The sequence below is a fragment of the Gopherus flavomarginatus genome, chromosome 4, assembly GCF_025201925.1.
Source record: "Gopherus flavomarginatus isolate rGopFla2 chromosome 4, rGopFla2.mat.asm, whole genome shotgun sequence".
Taxonomy (NCBI): domain Eukaryota; kingdom Metazoa; phylum Chordata; order Testudines; family Testudinidae; genus Gopherus; species Gopherus flavomarginatus.
The window spans coordinates 113,383,528-113,403,123 of NC_066620.1; the positions used below are offsets into that span (position 1 = coordinate 113,383,528).

At 41.6% G+C, this 19,596-nt stretch overlaps 1 protein-coding gene across 1 annotated transcript in view; it reads left to right on the forward strand.

Annotated features, from left to right (window-relative positions):
- Positions 1-16,632: 16,632 nt before the first annotated feature.
- The window catches only part of LOC127049158 (HBS1-like protein), a 110,783-nt gene continuing 107,819 nt past the window's right edge, over positions 16,633-19,596 (forward strand). The window contains exon 1 of the mRNA XM_050949655.1: positions 16,633-16,815. Coding sequence (XP_050805612.1) covers positions 16,773-16,815 — 43 coding nt within the window. The 5' untranslated portion in view covers positions 16,633-16,772. The remainder of the gene's footprint in view (positions 16,816-19,596) is intronic.

Genomic DNA, 19,596 nt, shown 5'->3' on the forward strand with positions numbered 1-19,596 from the left:
AATGTGAGTTGGGGACTGAAGCCTATTCTGTGACCTTTTACTGGCCATTTATTTGATGAGCACAGAGCCCTTATTGTTGGTGGTGTATAAAACCACCAAGAATTGTCACAGTAAAATTGTATAACCAACCATTTAATATTGAGTATGAGAAATTTCCACTAATGAGTGGGAGATTCTTTGAAAAATACTCTGTGGTGTCAATTATCAATTAAATGAACCAAACCCAAATTTTAAAAGGGAAAGTGTAATGCATATTAAGATGTAATTTGTCCATTATTTTGACATCTGTAGTTTAGTTGTAATTTTTTATGATAAAAAGGAAAGAGAACCATGAATGATAAACAGCAGTTACAGAGTTAGGGCTATGCTCTTAAGTAGGTGTATATTGATCTGATTTCCCAGGTCACCTCATCTCTCACACACATTGAGCCCAGCATCTTGATCCCTTGATTTTATTCTGTGGTCCCATCTGAAATTTGTGAGATGGAGTCAGAGCAAAATTTGAATTCTTCCATCTTCACCCACCCCATTGCTTGAAAAGTTGTGCTTTGGCTTCACTTCCTGAGTTTCTGCTCCATGCTTGGTTTTCCAGATGCTGCAGTGCCTCTATAAATAGGAGCACCAGGGTTCACTCAATTTGCAGGAGTGAGGTCAGGGTCACATGTAAGCAGCAGGAAATCACCAGCAACAGGAACAAACTGTGGTAATTTACATACAATGTTGCTAGGTATTCAAAATACAGGAAAGAATCTGCGATTGCTTACATCCATGGAGATGAATCATATTTCTCTATATCATACAGTGCATTTCAGGGAGCAAACTCTGCCATCAGATATGCATACAAGGCTTCCATTGGCTTCACTAAGATTTTCACACACTCAACCAATGGAATATGTATCCTCCAATTTTAAAGTACACTTCCACTGTGTTCCACTGCTTTGCTGAGCCTTAGCTCTGCACTTATATAAATCTATATGTATTTTGGTTTTTGCAAGGGTGGGTCCCCCTTTTCAAATCATGATGGGAAAAGGAATAGTAAGCAAACATAGATTATATATGCACTGTATTCATGTTACTGAAATGACCATTTTAAAAATAGCTGATTTATTTTATGTGCAAAATGGGGCTGCAATTATAATGTTAGGCCAAATAGTACCTATTATTACCTGCCTCATTTCTATTTTTTTAGGAAGAATCTTTACCAATGGGAAAGTCCTTCTTCAAGTGCTTCTTTCCTGTCTCCCACAGTAAATGCTGCATTGTTCCAGCATAGTAAATAGCAATCCAGGGCCGTCCTTAGGATTTATGGTGCCCTAGGCGGGATTATTAAACTGGTGCCCCTGTGCCTGTCTTGCTCTTAGCAACAAAAACGTAAGCTTACATTATTGGAAAACTTGCCACATGCATGTTATTAAAACCAGTTTAACTTAATGAAGCACACTGTAATGCTGATGGACTAGCATTAAAAAGTAGCACAAGACAGAAAAAATTCTGATTTGACAGAATGATGCAAATAATATAATTTTTTTAATTTGTCAACATTTTATTGGAAATTTCTGTGAAGAAGTATTGAAACACCGATTAGTTTTTAATTAAAAGCAATCTTTCTGGCTTTTTTGGCTGCAAAATAAGTCATAATGTCATCGTATGACAAAGACAAAGTGATGTCTTGTTTGATTGCAAGAATAGCAAGACCAGTCAAGTGTTCCTGACTCCTTGCAGAGCGGAGATAGTTTTTAATGAGCTTTAGTTTTGAGAAACTCTGTTCTCCTGATGCTACTGTTACAGGAATTGTCAGGAGAATATGACTGGCAATGTACACATTAGGATATATGTCAACAAGTTTGCTAGTATGAGTAAACTGTACAACGTCCATCGATTTTGCATGTGGCAACATTGATGACAGTGTATTCAATTCTTCGTACAGTTCAAGTCCATTTAAATCAAAACAATCGCCGTGCTTCAGGAGGCTCTCTAGGTCAGGGGTCCCCAACACAGTGCCAAGGGTGCCATGGCGCCCACAAGGGCCTCTCAGTGCACCTGCATACTGGCTGGCGGACAAGCATCCGCCGAAATGCCGCCAAAATTCGGCGGCATTTCATCAGCGACGCCTCTGGATGATACCGCTTGCCGCCGATAAGCAGCGTCATCCAGAGGCGTCGCCGCTGAAATGTCGCTGAATTTCGGTGGATGCTCGTCCACTGCCACGGTCCTTCATCTGGTAACAGCCAGAAGAAAAAGGTTGGGGACCACTGCTCTAGGTTCTTGCACTTTGTCATTAGTTGCTCTTGTTTTCCTATTTCGTTGAATTTATTCCTGCTCAGCCCACCTACCAGCTGAGTGAATGGAACCCCAGGCCGACAGCAGGTTGAGTGGCTCAACCAGGGTATCAGCCGCCGGCCTGCTCAGCCTGCTGCCAGCCTGGGGTTCCTTGGGAGTCCCCAGGCCAGTAGCGGGTGCTGAGGGGGGCTGGCGGCCGGGACCCTGGGTGGCAATGGGGCAGCAGCTGGAACCCCAGAGCAGCAGTGGGCTGAGCCACTCAGCCCACCGCCGCATGCCATCAAAAATCAGCTCGCGTGCCACTTTTGGCACGTGTGCTGTAGGTTGCCAACCCCTGCTCTATACACTAGTAAGAAGATGAGCATATTACAGTTGTTGGAGGGCTCTATTTAGCAGTAACAGGGCTATAGGAAAGTCAGTCAACATTTTTTGTTTCTCTGATGAAAACTGGCCCACTCCCTTCCCCATACCAAACTTGTCACAAATAATTGTCAACAACTTAATTCAGGATTGTTAGCAAGCATTTTTGGCGAACAAATTTGTTAAATGACAATCTAAATGGCAATGCAGTACTGCTTCCATGCTTGGCTCACTCCCCAGCCTGCTGGTCCAACAGCTGCAGTAGAGGAGGAGATACTGCAGGACCCCACAATCCGCCTCTTGGGGTGCAGAGTGGCAACAGCAGCAGCAAACCCTCAGGTCCAATCACACGCCAATGGGCACCACCGCCAGCCCAACAGACTATGGTGAAGTTAGCACAGCATCTGATCTCAGGGACGGGGCACTCATGGAGCCACAGCAGCTCATCTTACCCTGTGCAGCTCCCCGTGGATGAGTTGGATCACTGCCAGCCCAGGGGAGAGACACGCTCCCTAGCTAGGGTGACCAGATCCAGATGTCCTGATTTTATAGGGCCAGTCCCGATATTTGGGGCTTTGTCTTATATAGGTACCAATTACCCCCACCTAGGGTGACCAGACAGCAAGTGTGAAAAATTGGGACAGGGGTGGGGGGGGGGAATAGGAGCCTATATAAGAAAAAGACCCAAAAATCAGGACTGTCCCTATAAAATCAGGACATCAGTTCACCCTACAGGTGAGTTCCTTCCCCCACCCCTTCCCAGAGACCCCAGCAGCCAATCTCCTCCCTCAGACTGTGCTGCATTCGGCTCTCTCTAGGACCCAGCAGCCCTGCTCTTACATGCTCCACTACTTCCCGTCTGTCTGGGCTCCCAGCAGAGCGGTGCCCCCAGACGTAGTGGTGCCCTAGGCGGCTGCCTGTTCTGCCTATGGCTAAGGACGGCCCTGTAGCAATCACTTAAGTGCCTGATCCAAAGCCCATCAAATTTAGTGTGAGCTTTTACAGTGACTTCAGTGGGCTTTGGATCAGATCCTAAAACAACAAGACCACAAATCCTGTAAATTTCTATTCCTTGGAGAAGTTGCCTGATCCCTCTCAGGGTATGTCAACCCTACAGTCACTTCAGCAGTACAGCTGCAGCACTGCAGGTAATCCTCCTGTCCGAGAGGCAGTAGCTAGAAGAATCCTTAAGGTGATTTTCCCACGTCTACACCGGAGGTTATATCAACTAACTATGGTGCTCAGGGCATGAAATTTTTTATAGCCCCTGAGTGAAGTAGCTAGGTGGATCTACATTTCAGATGTAGATCAGGCCTCAGTAAATACTCTGTGCCATGTGGCAGTGCTTACAAACAAACACTTTCTTAACCTAGCAGAGTATTTACTGTTCACAGAATTAAGTGTGTTAAGTATGCAGTCGGCTTAGACTATAAATAATCACATGTGCTTGTGCCTCGAACAGATTGTCAGTTTAAGCTTTCTCATATGTATAAAATGTGTTACACTGAAGCAACACTTTCATCCATTCACTAGCTAAAACAGTGCAACTTTTCCCTCAACATTGCTGATGTAAAGAGATCAAGGGTTTAACCCTGTGTATCTATACTGGACTGTTAGTTACTGGTATCTAACATTTTACAAGAGAAGTTTTAATATCCAAAGCAGAGGTGTAGGGTAATTAACTGACTAACAGACTATTCATTGGCATGTGTGGATTAACACTTACGCAGCTCCAGCCCATCAAACCTTTGTGCCTTCTCTCGTCTTGCACGTCCCTGTAGACCAGTGGGTCTCAAACTTTTTTACTGGTGATCTCTTTCACACAGCAAGCCTATGAGTGTGACAACCCCCCCCAATAAATTAAACACTTTTTAATATATTTAACACCATTATAAATGCTGGAGGCAAGCAGGGTTTGGGGTGAAGCTTGACAGCTCATGACCCTCCATATAATAACCTCATGACCCCCTGAGGGGTCCTGATCCCCAGTTTGAGATCCCCTGCTTTAGACCTCCCTCAATTATTATTCTCCTTGTTAGTGTATATTCTTCTCACACTTCTTGTGTGGATAGTTATCACACTACCCATCACTATAATTTGTTTAATCTTTTCCCCATGTCAATTTCAAAATAAAGATGAGGCCACCATGCCTGTGAGACTGGAATGTGGACATTGAACCTTGATCACCCATAAGGTATTGCAAAGAATTGGTCACCATTATAAATATTCAATCAATTTGTGGAGGCAAAATACAGCAGAATCCTCTTCACTGGAACACATAGGATACGTCTTCACTACCAGCTGTATCGGCGGGTAGCAATCGATTTCTCGGGGATCGATATATCGTGTCTCATCTAGACACGATATATCAATCCCTGAACGAGCTCCTGTTGACTCCGGAACTCCACCAACACGAACGGCGGTAGCGGAGTCGACAGGGGAGCTGCGGACGTCAATCCCGCGCCGTGAGGATGGTAGGTAACTCGATCTAAGATACTTCAACTTCAGCTACGCTATTCACGTAGCTGAAGCTGCGTATCTTAGATCGATTTCCCCCCCTAGTGTAGACAAGCCCCTAGTGAATGGCTTATATCCTCTTTAAGGGGAATTCCAGTTAATATAAGAAAAGCAGTAGAATTATACTAATTTAAAACTGGGATGAGTGCAGGGAGAATCAGGCCCAAAGTGTGAAATATTTACATTTATTACTATGGTATATTTGATACAGATAAAAATCTTTCACTGGAAATGGCTAACAACCAGTGCAGATTATCTCAGCCTAGCACTGCATTAGCAGGTGCTTAAGTGAAGAATTTAGGAAATTAATACCACATGGCCACACCTGACAGGCAGTTCATATCACCCGTTGTCAAAACATAACATGTTAAACTATACTAGCTAATAACTGGATCATAAAAGACGTGCCAGCATCAACTTGGTGGTGGTTTTGATTCATACTGGGCCCACTTGATCCAGAGTGACTTTGATTTTAAATTGAATAATTATTCAATAAATACATAGATACCATCATTTGACCAGCTACTGGAGACTGATATAGAGATGTTTCCTGAAGATTTGGGTCAGTGAATTGTAAACTGCGGTTTGTTTTTGCTTTCTGATATTCTTATTCAAAATTTGACAAGTTGTAAGTAAATACCAATGAGGATAAAACACCTATGCAAAGTAGGCCAGATCGTACTACAGCTGCTTTGTGCCACTCTAGTGGCACAGAACAACTGTAATGCCAGCTCAATCAGATGGTGGAATAATCCCTTTGAAGGCTTCCTTTGTTTGGCCAGCTGATGTGTTATGGAAAGGGTTTCTCTACACATTGGCAATCCCCAGCTGCTGGCAGACATGGTGCTTTGGAGCTATTGGTAACAAGGCATAAATTAGAGCACCCTTAAGGCTGCTCTCATATGTGCTGGGGACCATTCTGGTTCCCTGGAACACCAACGATGACTTGGATACAGCACAGATTACATCTTCACATGGTGAAAGGTACAAGAGCAGCAGATCCACTGCGTCTACATGTACTCATTTCTTTCTTTAAAGGAAAATAAATTATTGCTTGAGCCCAAACTCCAAGGCTACTTGGCAGCTTTGACAATAAATACCATTACATCATTATTTAGGGCCTGATTCTGATCTAAGTCATGTTGGTTTAAATCAGAAGTAATTAATTTAAATCAAGTGTGTTACACAGGTGTAAAATTGCTGTCAGATTGGAATTAGGGCCTTAACATATGAATATTCTCTAGGTATTAGATCACAGATAGATTTATGTATAACTATATTTATATTTGGGATGCCACTTGCCTCTATCCTTCTTCCCTCTTTTTTGAAAACAGTTACCTTTAAAATGATTAAAATACAGTGTTTAAAAGATCAAGTCATTTGGACAACAATAGTTTCCTTTTTTCTTTGATAGGCGATCACTCTCCTTCAAGTAACGTTTCTATGGGTACTCCACTTCAGGTGTGTTTATGCCCTGTGCGCCTTTGATCAGCAGTGCCTTTTCGGTCTGCAAATGCACCCTAGCTATCCTCCCACTCCATACCAAGGATATATAGGGCAGTGGTGGACATATTGCCCTCAGTTCCTTCTCAGCTGCCTAGGCCTCAGATGGAGTGTGTTGCAGTGCTCACTAATAGCTAGATTCATTCCCCTTAGGGAATAGCTTAACTCTTACATTTGTTGTTTTAGGTCTTGTCTTTAGTTATTGTAGCTTTAGTTTTGTATGAGGGGATTTCTTTGTGAGATCTTCCCTCTCCCCTTCCCCGCCCCTGAGATCTCTCTCCTCTTTTGAGGGGTTTTAGCCTCAGGTTATGCATAAATCCACAGGATTTAAAGGTTGTCTCACTTGCTGGGATTCTATCCCAGTTAGTGGTGGTGTCTCTCACTGTACCTGCTGCTTAGAGGATACCCACATCCCAGCTATGTATAAAATCTGTTTGGGATTTAAGAAGAGGTCTAGAAAAAATAGGGAGATGAATCTTAAGCCTCTCATGGTAGGGTGCTCCCTTTGATCTGCCTCAGATCCCCCCTGTACAGTGGGTCTTCCAGTGTACACAATGCCCTGTCACCTCCACAGCCAGCTCACTCAGTAGATCTTCACAGGCGAGAACCATGGAGGACAGCAGTTCTTCAAGGTGTTTGTCCTTATGGGTGCTCCACTAACCTCCCTCCCTATTTTCTGCTTTGGAGTTTAGTTTTGCAGGACTTTCAGACAGAGAAGGAACTGAAGGCAGATTCATCTGACGGTGCCCTACATATCTTTGGTATGGGTCATGAAGATAGCTACAGTGCATATGTGCACCTAATGGGTACTGCTACCAAAAGTCCGAATCAAAAGTGCACAGTGCACATCTGCACCTGAAGTGAAGCACTCACAGGGACAAACATCTCAAAGAAGTCCAATTCCTTTACAAGGTAAGTAACCTCACCTCTTCCATGGTGTACAATCAAAGATAACATATCAAGTCTGCTTTCAATTGCTGGCAAGCCTCATTTCTTTCCTCTAAAATGAGGGAAATTGTTCACAAGCAATACAATCCTTTGTTATTATGTTTCCTTATTTCACTTTTGATTTAAATGATTGTGTGTTTTTGTAGATAACATCCACTGAGAACACAGATGAGATAATTTGCCACTTCTGGAATCATCTTTGCTACCCTATCTTACAGACTAACTCCATGGCTCTTCTAGCAGTAGAAGAGTATTTCTTTATAACATTTAACTCCACTTCAGTTCATAGCATATTTTTGTAATTATGTTCTACTAATTATTTAGAGCATTTAAATTACATTATTGTAAAATTCCATCCCTTTATTAAATGTTGTTAGTTTAATAGTCAATATTGATTGGATCCAAAGCCCACTGAAATCAACAAAATTCTTTCTGTTGACTTCAGTGACCTTTGGATCAGACCCATGTGAACTACTGTGAAAAGAGAAGACCAAAATCTCCTTGTCTGAGCATGTTGGTAGACAACTCCTAAGACAATTAATTTGAATAAAAATGCAGTTTTTCACATGAGCACGATTGATGTAAAAACGCAGAAATATGTTATAAGCTTTCTGGTATTCATTTTGCAAACTATGTGGTATATGTTGATCCTGTTTCTTGTTAAATTTCCAGTGACTCTGACCTTTCTTTGAACACTGAAAATGAGGCAACCAATATACCAGAGGAGCATCCTGTCATGACCATGAACTGTAGTCTCAATATTAAGGTTCCAAATCCAGCAAAGTACTTAAGTATCTACTTCGACATCTACTTTAAGTACTTTGCTGGAGCAAGACCAAACTGGGAAGTAGCTACTAAAATTTAAAAGTATGGGGCTATATTCAACCCTGATGAGACCTCACACTGAAGTTACTTCAAGGATGAATTTGCCCGATAGTTCTTATCTCTGTCAACTAAATTATTCTTATTGCATAAATCCATTCCTGCTACAGTCGACTCAGTTATTAAACATTGTATTAGAGAGTACTGTATTGTCCCCTAACTGTCCTATTACCAGCTTTAGTTTGACTGACTATATACAACATTTCAGACTTCAGTATCAGTATATCTCAGTCAAAAAAAAAGTTGATTTAAAATCTTGATCTGGCAAGATTGTAGAAAGAGAGTAAACTTAATTCCTGAATAATCAGAAAATACGGAGCAAAGAGGGACTTTATTGCTGTTAGAAACTACGGCCCTCTCCACTCTGGGAACAGAACACTACTAGCCCCAATTGTGTTTACATAGGGGGGGAGGTATAGCTCAGTGGTTTGAGCATTGGCCTGCTAAACCCAGGGTTATGAGTTCAATCCTTAAGGGGGCCACTTAGGGGATCAGGGTAAAAAATCAGTACTTGGTCCTGCTAGTGAAGGCAAGGGGCTGGTCTCAATGACCTTTCAAGGTCTCTTCCAGTTCCAGGACATAGGTATATCTCCTATTATTATTATTATATTGTAGTTGTTGCTAGCAGGTCTCTAGAGTTGCATTTAAATGCTGCTAGCCATGAAGGAAGATAACTGCAGTAATGATCAGCACAAAATACATATACAACTCAAATTTTGGTGGGAAATTGTTATTTTGTGTACAGTAAGGGAAAGGATGGATGTGTATCCTGTTTCTTTCCTATCATGTACATATTTTGGAGAGAACAATTTGAATTCTGAAAAAATTTCAACTTGCACTACAATTTATTATTTATACCTTTCTCAATGAATTATTCCTCTGAATACAAGCATGAGAAAAATGATGCCATTCATGTAAGAATCTAATTCAGCACATCTGCAATCTACAAAGAAATCTAATATAGCAAATTATAATTTTTAGATTAATGCTGCTTTGCACAGTGTTTATACAATTAGTCTAGAGTCAGATATACCTTAATAACTAACACTAGTAGACTTTTAGGAAGGTGGCATTAATTTGGAAATACAACGTGCAATTGCAGCAGATGAACCTATTAACTCCTAGCACTAAAATAAAAAATATGCATTTGTAATGTCTAGTTCATTATTTGTTGTTATAAACTATGGGAATATGAAAATAGGAAATATGATTAGATATCTACAAAGTAATGGAAGAACAGCTAGACAAGGCAGTTTTTGTGGCACCAAAAGAATGCATACTTCTCTTTGTGTTATAAAGTCTAAGAATGCATTAGGAAATTTTGACTAGAACTTTTTTTATTCATGTATCTCCTTTACACTTTGTGGCTAATGTTTACTCATTATCAAGACCTTGCATATTGTCAGCACCCACCCAGCCCCATGGTATTATTATTATTTTTTAAAAGTCTGAGTGACAAGTACATTGATATAAGTGAATCATCATTGTGCAGGCATGAAATGTTATCAGATTGGTTTTCAAGTAGATTTATACATTTGAGAAAGTGCATCTGCCATAGAAGATTAGTCTCTGGAAGATAGGACATTTGTTCTAGTAATGGGTGATAGAATTTTACACTTTAGACATGTGAAGCAAATTAGATAGTACATTGACATCTTGAGCAGTTCCTGGTTATCAGATCCAGTGACAAAAACTAAGCTGAAAGGATATTATTGTACAAGATTTTTGGTGCAGGGCCAAGTTTCCATTCTCTGCTGGTTCCACTGCCTTGTGCTCCAAAATTGCAAATTTGGGTCTAGCATCTGGTCTTAATATAAAATTAAGGGCTACAGTAAAAGAGGGAGGTGGGGGGAACAGAGAAAAAGACACCACATTGAACTCAAGATTCTCCTGTAGCAACCTCAAAGACTTGAGTCACAGACCAAAGTATAATGTTATCAGTTTGAATGTGGCCACATGCCTCATGGCAATTATGATGCTCTATGTCACACTTAAAATAAAATAATCAAATACATTATGTACATCATGTACATTTTTCAGCCATAAATGCCCCACAATTCCATAGGCTTGATCCTGAGCTTACTTATGCAAAGTAATGGAAACAGGGAAAAACCTGCATGCGGCAACACAAAATCACAATGATGGTTGTTCCAGGCCAACAACTTTTACTCATATAACAGGTTGTGTGTATTCTAGGAACTGCAGATGGTTTTTCTTATGTTTTCCATACACAGAACAACCATACTTTTTACTCTGACAACCTGTATTTAGAATAATATAACAAGAAAAACAACAAAGAACAAGAGTAAACTCCCCATAAGAGAGCACTGTATGAGTTTCCTTGGTAACATGCTGGTTCTGCTCAATTTGCCAACAGCAAATTCATTGAAATTGTAAAGTTCAGAACACAGAAAATAAAATAAAAAAAATTACCAACTAAACACACTCCAGTTTAACAAGCTAGGTTCCCATACATATCCCCCCTGCCATGGGGATATGTATGTCAGCAAATTTTTAATGCTAAGTGTTGTGTCAAGAAGTTTGGTAGTGAGATGTCTTTATGTGGCTAATATAATCAATGGCTGCATCCAGATGAGGCGGATTTTGTAACTTGTGTGTATCCTGCAGTGCTTCTAACCTATGAACACTTGTGCAATGCTTCTAAAAGGATATGTGCTAGTCACCCTACGTTCAGTCCTTCTACTGAAGTCAACAGAAAAACTCCCAGTAACTTTAGTGGGAGCAGGATTAGGTCCCTATTGTCCAGAGAGACATCATGCCATATGCATGCCACTGCACAGATGTACTAACAGTTATGCTGTTGTAGTCAGAGCCCATTAACTATATGTGTTTTGATGCTGCAAAAACATAAGAATTGTATACAACAGAGTGCTGCTAATATATATTGTACCTGATTTGTTATAATTTGTACTGGAACACACATGCATAACATATTTAAGAATAAGAGTCATTTAAGACAACTTGTATTAATGCTCCCTCAATATCCATGACTCTAATTAATGCAACTTTTCAGTTGTCCTAATAGTTAGAAGTTGGCTTGTGTCCTGAACCCTGAAGGTTTACATCATTCTTGTATACAAAACTCTTGTATATGTGTTTTAAAATATTTACTGTTATGACTCTAAATGTTTTTTGTGACCCATATTAGACCATATGTCTAATCCATATTTGAATGATTCCTTTTATCATTTAAAAATTTTTCACCTTTCAGTTTCATTGAATTCTCTCGTTTTACTAAAAAAAAAAAAGTTATGGAAATTTCGGCTCTCTCTTCTGTATGCCGCTTGTTATTGTATACTTTTATCATGTCCCGTCTTCTTCATTTCCTCTGTAAAGTAAATCCCAATTTTTTCAATGTCTCTTCATATAAGAGATTTTCCATGCCCCTAATATTTTTTATCCATTTCTGAACCTCCTTTATTTCTGTGATATTCTTTTAGGGGTTATTAGAACTGAACACACTGTTCTATGAGAGAGAATACCATTGATTTACATAATAAATTACAGTATTTCCATATAATTTTCTGTCCGATTTCTCATGCATCCTAAAATATTGTTTGCTTTTTAGCTGCTGACGCGCATTGAGCAGAGGGCTTCAGAGAATGGCTCTGTGATGGGGTGTACCAGCTCTGCAATGGACAAGAAGGGGTAACCCCATATTGTGGGCAGAGGAAGCCATGCACTCCCGACACTGCTGGGCATGCTCCAACTGGACCTTCAGTATAAAAGGGAGCAGCCCAGCTCATTTGGAGCTGGCTGCTGAGGAGGGAGGATGTGCACTGCAGGCTCACTCCTAGGAACTGCTGGAGCCCCAGATCGGAGAGGCCAAGTGTGCTGGGACCCAGGTAGATACCCGACTACCTGTAGAAGCCCAAGAGGGGATGGAGTCATTGAGAGGTTCTCAAGCCAATGATCCCAGAGGGCCAGGAGACCTGTGGACAACAACACTGGAAATCAGCATAGGAAGTAACCCAGGGGAACTAGACATTGATCCGGTTGTGGAACTGTGATGAAGGCAGCGTGTTTCAGACAGATTCCCACTGACCTAGTGCCAAATCGATTCACTGCTTTCAAGGCCCTGGGTTGGGATCTGGTGGAATAGGGAGGACCGGAGTCCCCCTACCCCAGATGCCACCCATCCCTGGTGGCGGCCCACTTCCTCCCTTGGCCACTAGGCCATGCAGCCCTGCTGAGGGCAGCCATATTGACTCTTGCCACAAAGCCCCGCCAAGGAGGGGTGCCTTACTGACTCTGGTCATTAGGCCATACTTCCCTGGAGCTAAGGGTGGTCATTTGGACTTAGCCAATGGGCTATAATGCCCCTCCCCAAAGTGTGATGGGGTGTACTAGCCCTGCAACAGGCCCACAATGATGCCCAGATCTTTTTCCTGAGTTGCTACAGTTAATTTAGAATCTTGTAAGGTGTACAAATAGTTACTGTTATTCCATCCAAATATGCACTACTTTGCATTTGTCAACACTAAATTTCATTTACTATCTTGTTGCCCATTCATATAGTTTAGTTAGGTCCCTCTGAAGTTCCTCAAATAGTCTCGTCTTGACTCACCTAAATAATTTTGTCTTATATGAAACTTTTGTTACTCTGTAGCTCACCCCATTTTCAAGATCATGAATACAAGAACACTGATCACAATATGGAAACTTGTGATGCCCACTGTAAACCTTTTACTGCATTGTAAAATGATTTATTCCCACTCTGTTTGTCCCCTAGCCAGTTTCTGAGCTAGATACACCTCTACCTTGATATAACGCTATTCTCGGGAGCCAAAAAAATCTTACTGCGTTATAGGTGAAACAGCGTTATATTGAACTTGCTTTGATCCACCAGAGTGCACAGCCCTACCCCCCTGGAGCACTGCTTTACCGCATTATATCCGAATTCATGTTATATCGAGGTAGAGGTGTAGTGTCCTTTTAAATAAAGATATTCATGTATTCAGTGGGTACAGATCTTATGAGAAGTTAGATCATTTATCAGTTAGATACATATTTAGTGACATTGACACTATATTTTAAAACTTAACCTGAAAGTGACACATTACAGTGCAGTAAGCCATCTGGAATTAGTTTTCTCCAAACCATGCCCTGTTTACTTGTGATTTTAAAAGGCATGTTTAAGCACAATCTTTGTACTGAGTGCTTGATACTTAAAGCTTTTTAGACAGTTACACGGTTGAGTAACCTGTGAAAGAGTGGAGACTCTTTTTCCACTACAGCAGGTAGGAGAAGGTAGCCTGCACAATTTTTCATAATTTTGTCTCTGTTCAGAAAACTAAAGGCCTTGTTAGACATTTAAACCCAGTCGACTTACTGAGTAATCTTGTTGTGAACCTTTTGGGGACTGAGAATTATACAAGATGAGTAGAAAAGAGGTTCTTTTGAAAATTTGTTGAGAGATCCTAAGAAAACATTTTACTTGTCAAAAAAAGTAAAAAAGAAAAATACACTTAAAAAAAAAAAACCCATCCAGAAGCTTTATCCCATAAGCTGCGTACATTAGTATGAAATTTTTCATTAAATGATAGTTTACTTTTTTAAATGTACTAACACAGGAAGCTGGATGACAGATGATTACTGATGCATTATGTATACTTCTAGGTCAACAGTTCAGATCAGAAAATTGTTAATAACAAAAAATCATTACTATCTGCTGGCCGTTTGATGGCCTCTGAGAAATACATTGGTGATCTCAATTCAGTTCCTAGCGCACAGGTCCTTACATAAGAAATATCAGTTCAAGGCCGTTTCAGTGAAGGGACCAGGGTCTGAATGATCATAGAGAATGAACCTGTTCACCTCACCTCAAGAGGTGCTGTCTCCAGGTTAAAGATGTTGGAGGCAGATTGGCAGGATACTGTGACAGTGCTTGAATTCCTGCTACATACTGCACATGATCTGTGGCTAGACAGAAGTTTTAATTTGTTCTTTGCTATTAGTCTTGTATCTTTGGCCTGGTCTACCTTAGAAGTTAAGTTGACCCTGCTACATTGCTCACTGATGTGATAAATGTACATTCCTGACCAGTGTAGTTAAGCTGATCTAACCCCCGGTGTAGACAATGCTAGGCTGATGAAAAAATTCTTCCATTGACTTAGCTACCACATCTCGGGGAGAACCCCTCCTGTAGGTGTAAATAGTGTCTACGCTGAAGCACTACAGTGGTGCAGTTACAGCACCGCAGCTTAGCCACTGTAGCATTTCAAATGTAGGCAAACCTTTTCATGAGCATTACATTCACTTTAAAAGAATACCACTAGCTGAGCTTTAAATATAGCTTTGAAAATATGACACTGTCACATGGTTCTTGAACAGTTCATTAGCTGGTCATCGTCTCCAAATACTTATATGGGGCTCAGAGTGAACCTAGGTAAGGACTATGGCACATTTATTATTATTATTAATTATTATTATTATTATTAATTTGTATTACAGTGGTGTCTAGGAGCCCTCACCATGGACCAGGACCCCATTGTGCTAGGTGCTGTCCAAATAGAACAAAAATGGGGCCCTCTTCAGCCCTACTGCAGTACAAAAATAATAATACTTCTGCATGCTATCGTACTTGGAATGCACTGTTGTCAGGTCTTCTTTTCAAACTATTTCTTAAGTGATAATTACACATTAAACTAAGAAATATTTTAGGCTACAGGTTCTTTTTAAAGATTACATCTGCTTTACCATTAAAATTATTGCCTCAGGGAAGCTTCATGTTATTCGCATGTAAGGATTATACTATGTAGATTCTCCTGCATCGGAGAATAGTTATGTTTATATTTTCTAGTGCCATTATTTAAGTTATTCACTTTAAATAAAAATTCCTAAGTCTTGAAAACAGTGTTATATTTGGTTATCAAATAAAGGATATGTGGTTTTTGTCCCCAGAAATTAGGAGTAATTAAACAAGTGATAAATAAGCCAGTAAAAGTGGTATCAAAATTCAAGGAAGTGTGACAAAATGATAAATTGGTAAGAGACTGATGAGATTTGTGTTAAAAATATGATGAACAAGTTTAACAGAAGTGCTATATGAAATAGAAAAGATATTTTTACTTTAGTGTGTTTAATATTTATCACAGATTTTAACATTTGAAAAGACCTAGTCATCTAGTGTTTCTCAACCGTTTTGATATCAGGCTTACTGTGTTCCTAAACTGTGTCAGGGCGATCTCGGATACTGGTGCTGGTCCAGGTACCAGTAGTTGAGAAACACTTGTCTAGAGCATTTTGAGATGCATCAGTAAAGGTCCAGACAGAAGCTATATATTCTCCAAACCATTCATGATTTTATAGACCTCTAGCATATCCCCCCTTACTCTTTTTTCCAAGCTGAGCAGTTCCAATCCTGCACCCAAACTTCCTCCCAGAGCCTGCTCCTGTCCTGCACCCAAACTCCCAAGCAAAGCCTGCACCCCAAACCCTCCTCTGCACCCTTCCCCTCCTAAACTACCTGCCCCAGCCCAGAGCCCACACCCAGCACCCAAGCATTCTCCCAGAGCCTGCACTCCTCCCAAATCCCACACCCCTCCCACACCCAAACACCCTCCCAGAGCCTTAGGCAAGTGTGGTGGGGGAAGACAGGACTTGGACCCCTTCTGAGCACCACCAAAAATTATACCAACCTGCCGCCCCTGGGACTGATGATCTGTGTGTCAGGGCAGTGGCACAGCTGGGGCAGTTCTGGGGGGTCCGGTATACCCCGGGAAGATGGGCAGGGTGCAGTGTGTGTGGAAGGGACAGTCACTGGGCTTGGGGATGACCTGGTCTGTGTGGGGTGGGGCGGGGACAGGGTGGTTGGTGGGGTACAGCACAGGGTAGGCTGGGCCGTAGCTGGAGTAACTGGCGGGGAGGGGGTGCGCAGGGAGCACAAGAGTCTCCGGACCGTTGCTCGCAGCACGGCCGGCGCGGGTGATGCAAGTCAGGCCTGTCAGGGTGTGCACGTGCCGGGGGCGGGGCTGGCAGCGGAGCACTGACTGGGTAGTGCTGCCAGGCGAGCCGCGTTGGCCGCAGGGCGGGGTCAGGCTGCACGGGCCGGAGGGGGCGGGGCAGGGGAAAACTCGCACTCAGAGCAGCTCCTTCGGCGGGGCAGTCGGCGAGGGCCTGCGCCTGCGCAGACAAAACGAGCGGGAGGAGGCTGTTTGGCGCCTGCGCATAGCGATTGGGAGAGGCCAGGCGGAGACCAAGATGGCGGCTTAACGCTGCGGCCGCCAACGCCGCCGAGTGTGAGCGACGTCGCTGCCGTCATGGCTCGGCACAGGAACGTCCGAGGCTATAACTACGACGAAGGTAGCAGAAGCCTTCGCCTTTCACATCTCCGGTTCCTACCAGTAATCAGGCCCCCCCCCCCCCCCCCCCCCCCCCCGCGGTCGGTCCTGGCGGCAGGAAGCGCCCCCGGCATGAACACGTTTCCCAGGCGGCCTCGGGGGGAGGGAAGGGGCTGCGGTGTGTATGCCAGGCCGTGGACGGGGCTAGGCCCCGGGAACAGGAGTGGCGTGCATGGGATGTGTGGGCGCTAGGCCCCAGGGGAGTAGGAGTTGGAGGGGACAATTTTTACTCTAACTTTAGGGAGCGCATTTGACAGCAGTTTGAGTGACCTCAGTTTAATTCTCTCCTTTGCGGAAACCAGTTCACCCGTTTCCATCACCGTGTGGGACTTTCACAGCATGGCATGGGGGAGACAAATATTTAAGAAGTAGAAACGCATTTTAAAAGCACAGAAATTGGCAGGGGAAGACAGGGTGGGCTGTGTGGTACCGTACAACTTTCAGCTCTGTTTGAAACTGACGACGTTTCACGTGGTAGTGCTACCTTAAAACTTAAGACAAGCTTATTTTCACCTAACCTTGCTGTGCACTGAGTGTTCAGTGTGTCTCCCGGAACAATGTATGACATCACAACCACTTGAAACATCAAGGAGGTGTCAGTTGCCTTCCTCTGTGTTTTAGGGTTGGGTGATGTCCCTAATCTGTGAGGGAGGACGTGCAGGGAATTTGCATGGCATATAATAAAGCAGCTGACAACTTGTCTTAAAATGGGAGTATTTTAGGCTCAATGTATTTTAAGTTTGCCTTCATGTAACTATATTCTTATGAACACTTGCGTTAGTGCAGCTTTCTTTGGTATACTATCTCATTTACCTACACTGCAATTTATATTAGGTGCTCATACCTGTGTAACTATATCAGTGGTTTTAAATAATGATTTTGCACTTCTTTTTACCAGAGACTGTAGCTCCCTGCAGCAATTCAGGTCTAATTTATATCTGTTCACCCTTAAACTATATTATGAAAATAAGAGTTTCAGGTCATGTAGTCACCAGTGGCATTTATAGCTTATTAGAGTAAACTACACCAGTGTAAGTGACATTACTTCAGTCAGTGCATCTACATTAGGAGTTTGCATCACTGATGCAAATTAACCTAACATAGACAAATCTTAAGATTTGCTTGGAGATTTCTCTGCTTGATTGTTTCACCCCTTGGAGATTGTCAGTTTCACTTAGTCTGCGATGGGGCTAAACTCTACAAATGTCCCTGCCTTTAAGTGGTTTTCAGTTTTCCTATGAAACACTTGGGTCCCAATCCTGCAAACAAACATGGATATCTTTACATGTGAGTAATCCTTTTAATTGAGACTATGCTACTCACACATCTAAAGTTACTTGCGCAAGTGTTTGCTGGATTGTGGTCTTTAATTGCTATATGCATATAATGAACATTTTATTATGTATATAAGAAACTTGGTCTACAAATTGTGTTGTATCCAAATTTGTTTTTTGGCTTGCGTATGTATACATGCATACAAGTACGTACATATATACACACAGAGGGACATACATTATGGGGGCATGCTACCTGTACCATAGTTGGGTTTTGCTGTGAGTTTACTTTTTTGGATAGATGATACAATTTTCTATTTTTGTCTAGGTAAATAAAAAAAATCACTTCTATTGTAGGACTGGCCATATCAGATCTTTTGCAGTCCAGTAGTGAAGATTATTCATCATGGAAGTTAGGGTCAGGAGAGACCATATATATATATATATTTTTTTTTTTACTGTATTTCTGTCCTAAAATTTGCTGCTGGTTCAGCTCCACCAAGAGTAGCCATGGTTGAGTCCTAGTATATATCTGAACTACTCCATGGCTAAATCACAGGACGGTGTTAGCCCTTTCTCTACACTAGCTTTCCTATCATTGCTGCCTCTGCTAAAGCTGCATCGAATGTGAAAAAATTGGGAAATTTTAGGGGAAAACAAAAGAAGAAAATCCATCTCCTTCCCAGTGCAAAATCAAACTATTCTTGTGCTCACTTGATGCAGCATGAATTCTTGGGGGACAGCTTTCTTTTTAATAATTCTGCTGTTCTTCCTTTACTTTTTCAAAAATTAGAAATCTTAAATACAAAAGGAGAGGGAGCTATTTTCAAATGGGTAAAAATGAGTATAGTAGTAATTGCCACACTTATTTATGACTAAATCTGGTAGTTAATGTCCAAAGAGAAGATCAATGTTATTTTTTGTGTTGTAATGCAATTTTGGTTTAGATCATGTATTTATGTAAAATTAGACATACCTGTTGCTGGTTTTGGGATAGGAACACAAGAGTTACCATAAGAGATCAAACCAGTGGTCCATCTGTCTTGTTGGAGTCCAGTGGCACCTTAAAGAATAACAGATTTATTTGGGCATAAGCTTTTGTGGGTAAAAAAACCCCCACTTCTTCAGATGCATGGAGTGAAAATTACAGATACAGGCCTAAATATACTGACACATAAAGAGAAGGGAGTTACCTTACAAGTGGAGAACCAGTGTTGACAAGGCCAGTTCAGTCAGAGTGGATGTGGTCCACTCCAAATAATTGATGAGTCGGTGTCAATACCAAGAGAGAGAAAATGAAGCAATTTTCCCTCTCTTATATTGACACCTTATTATTTCCAATGTGTGTTACCTTGCATTTGTTAACACTGGAATTGCACTTATCAGTGTGTATTTGTTCATTTTGTTTGAATTTCATCGTGATTTGCTCTCCTCTTGGATAAATCAGTAATTTTGTTTCAGCTGCAAAA